We start from the raw sequence: 11,841 nt of genomic DNA, 5'->3' as shown, positions 1-11,841 counted from the left end.
GCGCTCCCTGCTAATGCGTCTGGGAAAGCAGTGAGGATGGCCCAAATGCTTGGGTCCCTGTAGCCATGTTGGGGGACCCAGATGGAGTTGTAGGTGCCTGGCTTTGGCTATTGCAGCCACCGAGGAGTAAACCAACAGATGGAAGATCTCTCTCTACTCCTTCCCTGGCCCTATAGCTTTGCCTGTCAAGTAAATTAATTCATTAAAAGGGAGGAAGATACGGAAACAATTGAAGTGTCCATCAACAGATATGAATAGATAAGGAAATGTGGTAAACACGAGAGCAATTGTAAACTTTCATGCCAAATAAGTTTGTTTTGGTGCAAAAAAAAAAAAAAAACTGTTAAGCTCATGCCTTTGGGATATAGTTCATGGAAAACATGTATGATGATAAAACTGCCTATATCTCAAAACTTTTTTGAATCAAAATTAATCTTTTAGCTCAATTTTCCTTGAAATTTTTGAAGTGCTTTGAACATGGTAAAATATTGTTCAACCTTAAAAATATTTTTTGTAACCACGTGGATGGATGGACCTGGAGGACATTATATGGCAAATAAGTTACATCGGGCACAGAAAGACCAAAAATGTATAACCTCACTTAGATGTGAAATCTGAAACAATCTCATAAAAGCGCAAAGTAGGAAAGTGGTTCCGAAGGCCTGGGGTTGGGTGGTGGGTGGTGGAAGCAAGGAGGGGGTATGGAGTGGGAGGGCAGAGAAGGCTCCACCAGGCTCTCAGTGAGGCTTTTGGTGCTGGTACAGGGATGGGCAAGATCCTGACCTGACCCCATGTACCCACCCTCCCCCCGCCTCATGGCTGGCACTGTCCTCGCTACACCTGCCTCTCCTGAGCCACACGGTGCTGGTGGGAACAGCATGATCCGCCTCATGCCACGATCACGTGAGCCTCCACGTGCCAAGTGTTCACTGTGGCGCTTAGTGTGCTTTCCATGGGGACACGCCCTGGGGCAGTGCTGTCACAACATCCTGGGGCGCGGGGATGGGGGGCTGCGAGGAGGGAGTGGGGTGAGAGGCTCACAGCTGGGCCTGGGCAGCTCATGTACAGGGAGGCGAGGGTGGGGTGGACAGCAGAGCGGGACCTCCGGGAAGCCAGGATGACAGCCACAGGCAGTGGCGGAGGAGGTGCTGGGGGATTATTCCCCTGTGCCACCTACTCCTGGGTCAGGAGTGCAGAAGCCCTTGCTGTTGAAGCTGGGGATGCCAGGAGCTCAGCCTGGGGACAAATAGGTGGGTCTTGGAGACTCACCCCCATCCAGAACCGTTGCTCCCCTACACCAAAGGGGATTTTTAAGGAAATTAGCTCTCCGGGTGCTGGGGACCTCGGATATGTCCCACCTGACTCATCTCCTCAGCCTGCTCCCCCTCCCTCCCAAAGATGCCGGGGACAAAGAAACCAAGGCACTGACTGTGGGCTGCATAAAACCTTTATTCAGAAGCAGGACTGCCTTCCTGCACCTTGGGCCCTGGGAAGGCAATGCTCTCCCTTTGTGGCCAGGAGAGTCTGACAGGGGACGGGGCTGAGTGCTGCCAAGGCAGAGGATGGACAGTCCAGGGGTCCAGGGTAAGTTCGGGGCACTCAGGCCATGTCAGAAGCAGCCGGTGCAGGCGACGTTCACGCACAGCTCACAGTTGTCCATGGCAATGGACCCTGGGCAGGGGAGAAGGTGATCAGCTGAGCCTGCACCTGCGTGGGCTATTGCTCCCACAGAGAGCTGGGGGGTGGGGAGGACAGGGAGATGCTCCACTTGTGGCCTGGAGCCCTGTGTCACTGAGAGGGAGCTGGGCTGGGTCCTGCCCCTCCCTGGGCTGTTTTCCGACCTGCTCTTTGCTTAGCACCTGCCCGACACAGCTGCTGTGTACAGGGCCTGAGGTGACAAGGACCACGCCAATGCCAGCTGTCACATGTTCCTGCCCCTGACTCATCAGAACTGGGTTTCGCTGGGGAAGGCTGTCAGCCTAGCAATAAAGACACCTGTTTTCTACCTCAGAGCACCTGCAACCGATACCCAGCTTGGGGACCAGACTCCAGCTTCCTGCCAATGCAAAGCTGGAGGCACTGGTGATGGCTCAGCTGACTGCACCTCTGCTGGCCATGCCAGAGACTGGGTTCCCAGCTTCAGTTGGCCCAGCCCTGGCAGTTGCAGGCACTTGGGGAGTAAACCAGTGGATGGGACATCTCTTGTTCTCTATGTCTTAAAAAAAAAAAAAAAAAAAAAAAAAAAGCAAAGCAAAGCAAAACAAAACAAAGGAAAAACCAGAATTAGGCTTTCGGTTTAGCTGTCACCTCCCCCAGGAGGCCCTCCTTCGGTTGGATGGGAGCATTTCTCCTCCAGATTTCCTGAGATTAACAGGTGTGCCTGCCTTGCTGAGCTCCAACCTGGCCAAGTCCTGGGAGGCCAGGAGTTGAATTTGCTGAGGTCACTCATCCTGGCTCCTGGCTGCTACGGAGTGTAGAGGAGCTGGGTGTGTGGGGAGATGACCAAGGCAAGGGAGTCCTCAGGGAGGGCAGGGAAGGGAGGAGCTGCTTACTTAAGCTGCTGAAGATGCTGACCGCCTCCTGTGAGGTGCAGACAGGCTGAAGGTCGAGGGGCAGCGCTGGGTGGCGGCATATGGGGGGAGGGAAGTTCTTGTCAGTGGTCACCTGGTCATCTTCTAGGTTAATCAGCTTCTTCACGGATTCCAGCTGCACTTTGAAGCCCTTGTACTGGAGGCAGGGTGGGGATGGGTGGGGAGTGGGACTCAGCAAACCCTGGGCTGGGTAGGTGCTGCCACAGGCTCTGGGGCTTCTGTGGCCCTGACGGTCCTCAAGATTCTTCCTGTCCTCCTGGGAAGTCCAGATCCCCCATGGACAGGGCCCCCTGATCACCTACCACTCCATGCCCATCACACCATGCCAAGCCACAGACTGTTGGGCACAGGGGCCATGGTTGTCACAAGGCTACCATTTGCTTGAGGCATGCAAAGACAGGTGAACTCTGGTCACATCGCAGCTCTGCCCCTGCCTGGTGTGTCCCTTGTCTCTAGGAGCCTTGGTCCCCTCATCTGACACCCCTTATTGGGGTCAGACACCACGATGCACTCACTCTCTTATCAGATGCTGTGCCCTGAACCAACCTGACTGAGCGATGGCGACCACAGCTGGCCAGACTGCATGGCCGGGGCTGCAGGGGAATGCTGGAGACCCTGCCCAGAGTCAGGGGGACACGCTGGGGACCACAGGCCCATAGCATCCTACCATGTTGCAAACAGACCCTGCTACCATGGATAAAAACCAGGGACAATTCCCCTCTTCTCTTGGGGCCTTGGGCACATGTCATGCCCTGGGCCTGGCCACCCCCTGCTTATCCTCCTCTCTTACCTCGGCCTTGGAGGAGAGCCTTGTGGAAGACACAGCAGCATGTCTTTATTTTCACCACCACGGCTGCCGTTCACATTCCAGCTGCCCCACCCACCAGCTGTCTTGGTCCCCGAGGCCTTGACCGAGTATGGGGCAGAGCCCTGGGTCTTGGGGCAAAGGGCAGGCAGGCAGAGGGACTCACGTGGATGTAGACCGACTGTGTGCTCGGCAGCAGCAGCAGGACCAGAGCCACCCCGGAGAGGAGCCCCATGCTCCCGCTGACCATCTTGTGCCCTCTGTGTTGCCACTGCTATCCACCTGGCTCCCACCTGCTTCCCTGGTGAGTGACTCCTTATAGGCCAGACCTGAGGGCCCTGGTCATTCATTAACTGGCTGGCTGGGTGGGGTTGACAGCAGGCTGTCTCTCTGACAAACCCAGAGCTGGTTCCCAGGAGGGAGGTTGGGGTGATGAGGAGCCCAGAGCATGTGGGGCATGGTGCATGCAAAGCTCCGTGCCAGGCCCCAGCTCCACATCTCTTTCCATCTACTTCCCACAGGTCACAGGGCAGGTGAAGCTCAAGAGGAAGTGCCCCGCCCCTGGTCACAGACTTAGTCGGTGGCAAAGCAGGAAGGCTAACTGGGGATCTGGGCCCAAGTCAACCCCTGGCTCTTTGTCTTGGTGAAGCACGCTGGTACACCGGCTGGCTCCAGGGCAGGGTGGGTATACGCAGGCCTGATGTCAGCCCTCTCCAGCCCTCACTACACCAACTGCCTTCTCCTTGGGTCTGTTTAAGGACCAGTCTTCTCCTTTTAAAATACGTTTTTATTTGAAAGGCAAGGGTGACAGAGAGAGGGAGCGGATCTTGCTTCTGCTGGTTCACTCCCCGAAGAGCCCATATAACCAAGGCTGGGCCAGGTCAAAACCAGGAATCTAGAATTCCATCCAGATCTCCCACATGGGTGATACAGGCCCAAACACTTCTCCCATATTCTGCTGCTTTCCCAGGTGCATTAGCAGGAAGCTGGATTGGAAGTGGAGCATCTGGGACCCAAACCTGTGTGCATATGGAAAGCTAGCATCTAAGTGGCAGCTGTGATGCAAATGCTGGCTGTTCTTCTGGGCAGCTGCCTCGTCCTCCCACCTGCCTCTACCTGCCACCTCCTACCCACGACAGGTGCCTCGGGGCAGGCATGAACTCTCTGACTTGTCTGTGCCTTTCAGAAGCCAACAGTCTAACTTGGACTGCAGGGACAAGCTTCAGGCCTAAGACAAGATTGGCTTGGGTGCTAATCCTGGCTCTGTAGCTGCTGAGTGATCCTGCCCGTAACATGTGAGCTTCAAACCTTTGCTCCCTCTTCCCTCCAATGGGCAGAAGAGAGCTCCCAGCATCAGGCTACTGTGGGAAGGGTGGGGCAGCCCATGGAGCTCCCGCATGTCTGCAGCATTCCCCCCAGTCTCATGGATGCCTTCTTGCCCGTGCACTACCCATCACCTCAGTAGCTGAAGTTTGGGCCAGAGAAAAGGATGCTGTGTCTTAGGATGATGTCACTACTGATAGCTCAGGCAGCCCTAAGCAGTGCTGGATCCAGGGCTCAGCTCTGCCAGGCACAGGCTGGCATATGATGGGCATCCCATCCGTAGTGTGGAATGGACATTCTCACAGTCCATCTTGGCGCTGAAGGTGTCACTGTGACTTGGTGGCTCAAATCTGAAGTCCCGGTGCTCCCTGCTCTACTCCTCCCCTGCCATGCCCAATCCTACCTGGGTTTATTGCAGATGATTCCACCTGTTGAAACGCTCATCTTCCTCTTGCTTATCTTGGACTGAGATGCACAGAGCGTGTGAGTGGCCTTTGGACTCTGCTATGTCTTGTTTGGAACTCAGACTTCAGTCTTTACTGCTCAGAGGATGAAGAAATTCACCTGCTTCGGCTTTGCTTTCTCATCTCTAAGATGAACATGATCCTCAGACGACAGTTCTCAAGTACTCACAGGCTGGGTTGTTTTTTCTTAAAGATTTATTTTATTCATTTGAATTGCAGGGTTAGAAAGAAAAAGAGAGAGAGGATCTGTTGGTTCATTCTGCAAATGGCTGCAGCTTTCAGGGCTGGGCCATGCCAAAGCTGGGAACCTGGAACTCCATCTGTGTCAACCATGTGGGTGCAGGGGCCTAAGCATTTGGGCCATCTTCTGCTGCTTTCTCAGTTGCATTAGTAGGGAGTTGGATTGGAACTGGAGCAGCTGGAATTTTAACTGGCACTCATATGAGATGCCTGCATCACAGCTGGAGGCTTAACTCACGAAGCCACAATGCTAACCCTTTCACATGATGTTTTATGAGAACAATTCCATTGGGTTCTCTAGGAGAGGTACAGAGAGCTTTCCCATTCGGTGGATTAATATGACTCAAGGACCCAAGAACTGCCTGTTTGTTGACACTGTGGGAGTGAAGGGATGAGTAGGTTTTTGACCTGAAATTCTTGTACCTGCTGGGCCAGTCATGTGATATTGGGAACAGGGCTGTGGAGGCAAGGTGAGGTGGGTTCATCCAGATGTGAACACTTGCTGCTGTATGGTTTAAGGGCTAGGTGACCTGGGATGCTTGAGACTGAGGGCTGTGTGACTGGGCTGCTCAGCTCAGTGGCTGTGTGTCCACTGCATGGCTCAGGGGCAGTGACCCTCTGCATCCTCATCCTTGAAGCAGAGGACACGGTGAAGTTGCTCACGGTGGCTGTTGTGATCCCCATCCTGAAGAGCAGCCCATGTCCCCAGCAGGCATCCAGCCCATGAGGGACACGCAGTGTCCTCCTTTCTTCCCGTGTGTCTTCTCTCTGGAGCTCCCCAGTCAAGCCTCTTCCTCTCTGTCACAGCTGACATGGTTGTGACCTCCAACCTGTGCCAGCTGAGTGAGCCCAGGGCTGGCCATTCCCTGCAGAGTGGGGTCGACTCCACTGCCCGACCTTGGCCAAAGCAGTGCTAAGCTGGTGGTTAGTCTGTAGCATTGCAGGCCATCACAAGGCTTCCTGGTGCCCAAGGGCATGCTCCTCCCACTATAGCAGGCTCATTGCCCTTGGCCCACGCATCTAAGGATCAACGGCCGGGACCTTCCTATCTGACCTCCAACTCCGTCAGCCAGGGCCCATCACCTATCAGTTCTCCCCTGGGAATGGAGAATGACTTCCCTATGTGCCCAACGTGACTCAGGTTCATTTCTCAATTCATCTCCTTCTAATTGCTTCATGAATGACCTACCATCCATCAGTGCCAGCCTGTCCTCAGACACAAGTGCTCGCTGCCACCCTGACCATCCCACATGCCAGTCTGGCATTATTAGGGTACTTCCTCTTTCTTTGTAAGATTATCATCATTATTGTTCTAAGGTCTAATTTTGCTTTTATTTGAAAGGCAGAGGTACACAGAGAGGAGAGAGTGAGACCTTTGACCCACTGGTTCACTACCCAAGTGGTTGCAATGTGACTGGGGCTGGGCCAGGCCAAATCCAGGTGCCAGGAGCTTCTTCCAGGTCTCTTGCATGGGTGCAGGTTTCCAAGCACCTGGGCCAACTTCTGCTGGTTTCCCTGGTCATTAGCCAGGAGCTGAGTTGGAGTTGGAGCACCCTGAACTTGAACTGGCATTCTTAAGAGGTGTCGACTTGCAGATGGTGGCTTTGTCCTCTTTGCCACAATGCAGGCCCCAAAGTTTTCTCATAAGGTTCATTTCCACGAACTTTTTGAAGCACACCCCTGTGAATGCAGGTGTGTGTGCATCTCCTACCATTTCCCCAACATGTGTCTAGATTTAGTTTAGGGGGCTGGCTCACACGATGGTCAGGCCTGGCAAGTCCCTGGCAAGGTGGAGATCCACGTGAGAATGGGGACTGCGTCTCTTGTGAATTCTCTCTGCTGCATTCTCTCTGAGGTCACCTCAGCTTCCCTCTTAAATGCAGGTTGGGTTTCTATCCCACCAGGAGCAGGGCTCAGTCAGCACTGCCATGGTTCCCAGTTCAGTGCCTGCTCCTCTCCTGTTCCTTTGTGTGTGGTCCATGCAGTCATCTGCCCTGGATACCGGCTCCCTGGTAACCACTTTTCCTTGGAGACAGCTGGATGCAGCCTGTGTGACCGGCCCCGCTGCCCACATAGTCTGCATGGACTGGGCAGAGGAGCCACACGGAACTCATGCCCATGTCCTATAAAGCCACTGATTATAATCCCCTTGGGAAATCTGTTTTTACAGCACCCAAGACCCATTACACACACTCGTAGGTTCTCCATGCACTGCCACCCGCACCTGTGAGCAATAAAGCCTTTGTTGTCTCCTCAGCCCTTCTAGTGTTTGGATGGGAACTCTGCATCTTAAGGACCCTGAGTTGGGACCCAGTCTTAAGTCTGAAAGCTAAAGACCAGGTGGGAAATTCTGCTAGGTTTCTCTCCAGGCAAAACTGTTTCTTTGGGACATGTTTGATTCTGTTCTTGAAAGTCAGCTGATTAGGCAAAGCCCACCCATGTGTTGCTGAAGAAAACTTGCTTTACTCAAAGTCCATGGGTACAAATGTTAACCACAGCCAAGAATGTCTAGACTTGTGTTTGGCCAAATGGGCATTAAACCTGGCCAATTGTCAGGGAAACGAACTATTGACAGGATGCAAACAGGCCTCCCCATAGCCGTTTTCTCCCTCCTCAGTTGTTGTGGGCTAAGGAGTTGATTAGTGCTCCTTGGGCTGAGTAGGAACAGGAACTGGGCTTGTGGCTAAAAACACCTAGACTAATTGGACTTACCTGTATCCAATATCCTGCTAAATGAGGATGTGTGTGAGGGGGGAAGAGTATATAAGGAGAGGTGAAGGAGCAATAAAGCGAGACTTCGCAGAGACTTCCACCATCACTGGTCTCCTGTGGGTGCTTTATCCCCAAACCCTCTCCGTGTCCACGTTACTGACTCTGCTGGCCAGAGCACTCAGTAGCACAGGTGACCCTACTAAGATCTGAGCCAGTTATTGCTTGCGCCTGCTGAGACCTGCTCCTGAAGGCTCTCGTCCTACTCAGAGGAAAACCACAGACTTCAGCCCACAAGGTCCCTTTGGCAACAGCTCCATCTCTGGCCTCTATGCCAAACCTTCTGTCCTTCCCTCTGGGGGACTCTACCATGCCAGAGTTTTTGCTGTAGTCCCTCATACCAGAGACTTTTTTTTTTTAATTATTTATTGTTTAACTTCAGTAATTACATTGTATTATGTGACACAATTACATAGATACTTGGGTTCTCCCCACCCCTCCCCAAACCCTCCCACCATGGTGGATTCCTCCACCTTGTTGCATAACCACAGCTCAAGTTCAGTTGAGATTCCCCCATTGCAAGCGTATACCAAACATAGAGTCCAGCATCTTATTGTCCCGTCAAGTTCAACGGCTTCTTAGGTATACCCTCTCTGGTCTGATGACAGAGCCAGCAGAGCATCATCCCAGTCAATTGAAAGCTCCAACATACCATCAGCAAAAATTTACATCATTATGGAATTAATTGACATAGTAATGAGTAACCAATATGTTAAAAGTAAATGCGGGTTCCCAGCCACCTTCTGTGACCACCTCACCTATACTTCAATTTTAGTTTATACACAACATATAACATTCAAAACATAACATGTTATACATAACATCATATCATCTTAAATCAAGGCAAACATGTGGTATTTAACCTTTTGGGATTGGCTCATTTCCCTTAGCATTATGGTTTCCAGTTTGGCCCATTTGGCCACAAAGAACTGCATTTTGTTTTTTTTAATAGCTGAGTAGTATTCCATGGAGTAGATGAACCATAGCTTTCTTATCCAATCCTCTGTTGATGGGCATTTTGGTTGTTTCCATGTTTTTGCAATTACTGATTGTGCTGCTATGAACATAGGAGTGCATGTTGGTTTCTCATAGAACAAGTGTTCTGGATATATTCCTAGGAGTGCTATTGCTGGATCATACGGTATGTTGAATTTGAGTTGTTTGAATATTCTCCATACTGATTTCCATAGAGGCTGTACCAGCCTGCAGCCCCACCAGCAGTGGAGTAGGGTTCCCTTTTCCCCGCAACCTCGCCAACAAGTGTCGTTGGTGCTTTTATTCATGTGGGCCAGTCTTACTGGCGTCAGGTGGTACCTCATTGATGTTTTAATTTGGATTTCCCTTATTGCCAGGGAACTTGAGCATTTTTTCATGTGTTTGCTTGCCATTTGGGTTTGTTCCTTTGTGAAGTGTTTGCCCATTTCCCGTGCCCATTTCTTGAGTGGCTTGTTTGTTTTGACATTTTGGTTGTTTTGTAGCTCTTTGTATATTCTGGAGATCAGCCCTCTATCACCTATGTCGTGTGCGAAGATCTTCTCCCATTCTGTGGGTTGCCTTTTTACTTTGTTGATTGTTTCTCTAGCTGTACAGAAGCTTCTTAGTTTGATGAGGTCCCAATTGTTTATTTTGGTCTTGATTTCTACTGCATCTGGAGTCTTTTTTAGGAAGTGAGGGCCTACCCCTAAGTGTTCCAGTGTGTTTCCAACATTTTCTTCCAAAAGTTTGAAGGTTTCTGGATGTAGGTACTTTGAGCCTTTGCCCATTGCTCACAGAGGGCATCATTTTCTCCCGTGCCTTACCCAGGTCTCTGCTCCAGGCTGCTTCCAGATCCCCTGGCCTCAGCTGCTCCAATCACTCCCCCATCCTCCCATCATGCTCACCCTGGAGGGCTATTCCATTTCTTGTGTCTTTCTCTCTCCTCCAATACAAGCTCTGTTTGAATAAGGAACTCACCTATTTTGTTCTCTCAATACGTGCACATGATTGGTGCTTACCCAATACTTACATCATTCAAATACTGATTCCATCAACCACTAGATGTTTGGCCCCAGGCAATGCCCTACTTCTTTGAGCCTCAGTCATTTCATGTATCACCGTCCTGGCACATGGTAGGGATGAAACTTGGTTTTATTTTGATAGCTGTAAAATGACTTATGGAGAAATAGGATCCTTTTCATGTCTGAAGCAATAGGAGTTCCTAAGTAAGCTGATAATTTAAATAACTGTTTGTTGATGGCCTGTTACCCACTAAGCACCAGTTCAGGTGTGGGGGATATAACAGCTAACAAAACAGACAAGGCCACCGCCTACAGAGCAGCAGGAGACAAGGGGCTGAAATCAGAGGGATTTCCCATGCACCTGAATGTGAAGGATGAAGATTCAACTCAGTCTATCCGAGGCTGAATGGCTGAGCTGGAAAGCAGGAGTGAGCAGGTGCAACGAGGCTTTCAAGACTTTGATTTGGGCAATGTCAAGTCTGAGTTGCTTGTGAAGCCCCTGAGGAGGGCTATGGGCCACAAGTACGAGTGCTATAGTCATCAGGGTGTATCTGCTGCTGACAGCCTGCAACTGGCCTGGAGGAGTGGCTGGATGGAGAAGAGGTGGGGCTCTGGGACTGAGCTCAGCACCTTTGGAGGTGAGGCAGTGGCAGACAGAGGCACTGATGTCGTCAAAACCAATGAACAAGGTGCCTCAGGAGCGAGCACCTGCCCTCCTGCGCCAGCCTCATGCTTAACTCCAATCAAACGATGACCACGAATTGTGCCTGGATTTGGCAATGCAGGTTTCCTTGGTGCACTTGACGAGATCAATCCCAAAACAGTGATAAGAGAGGCCTGATTGGGATGGGTTCAAGAAAGGACAGGGGGATGGGAAGTAGAACCAGTGTTCTTTAAAAAAAGAATAAATGATTTGAAACACAGAGAGGTGGAGAGAAAGTCAGTAATCTTTCATTTGCTGATTCACTCCCCAGAAGGCTGCAGCAGCTTGGTCTGAGTCAGCCTGAAGCCAGGAGCCAGGACTGTCACCAGTTTCCTACACAGGTGACAGCGACCCAGGCACCTGTGTTACCATCTGCTTCTTTCCCAGACACATTAGCACGGAGGTGGATTGGAAGTGCAGCAATAGTAGAGTGTCTAGTATCCTATTGTGCAAGTATACTAGACTTTCTACCACTGCCTATACCTACAATGCCATGATACGCTTCAATAGCAGAATGTTGGACTCGTGACGGTTGCTGAAGGACTGTATTATTGTAATAATATTGGGGGGGGGGGAACAGTGGGTGGGGAAGAGCAGGGAGGGGTGAATCCCTATACCTGTAAAACTGTATCATGGGAAAAAAGGAGTGGGGCAGCTGGGACTGGAACTGACACTTAGCTGTAGGTTGCAGGCTTCCCAAGAGTGGCTTACCACTCACCTTGGAGTCAGAGCTCTCAACTGCCCCTTTAGGTCAGAATGTACAGCAGAGATGAGGAATTTGAAAAGGCAGCTGCATTTTCAATCTGGCACACTCAAAAAGATGATCTGGACGTCTCTAGAGATGTACAAACCCAGGTGTGGGGGATCTCCTGGGACTCCCACCCCAAGCAAAATTTTGGCCCTTCCTTGCAGAGGTAGGTGACTTAATGCATGATGCACTCTGCTGTGA

At 51.3% G+C, this 11,841-nt stretch overlaps 1 protein-coding gene across 1 annotated transcript; it reads right to left on the bottom strand.

Annotated features, from left to right (window-relative positions):
- Positions 1 to 1,429: 1,429 nt before the first annotated feature.
- On the bottom strand, positions 1,430 to 3,631 carry GUCA2B (guanylate cyclase activator 2B). The gene is made up of 3 exons (XM_058680479.1): positions 3,563 to 3,631; positions 2,553 to 2,889; positions 1,430 to 1,671 (listed from the first exon to the last, which is right to left on the bottom strand). The coding sequence occupies exons 1-3, from the start codon at positions 3,629 to 3,631 to the stop codon at positions 1,610 to 1,612; spliced, it is 468 nt and encodes a 155-aa protein (XP_058536462.1). The 3' UTR covers positions 1,430 to 1,609.
- Positions 3,632 to 11,841: the final 8,210 nt, after the last annotated feature.

This window comes from Ochotona princeps, chromosome 2 (assembly GCF_030435755.1).
Source record: "Ochotona princeps isolate mOchPri1 chromosome 2, mOchPri1.hap1, whole genome shotgun sequence".
Taxonomy (NCBI): Eukaryota; Metazoa; Chordata; class Mammalia; order Lagomorpha; family Ochotonidae; genus Ochotona; species Ochotona princeps.
The sequence above is the reverse complement of the archived record's forward strand: the minus strand, read 5'-3'. Positions and strand labels throughout refer to the sequence as shown.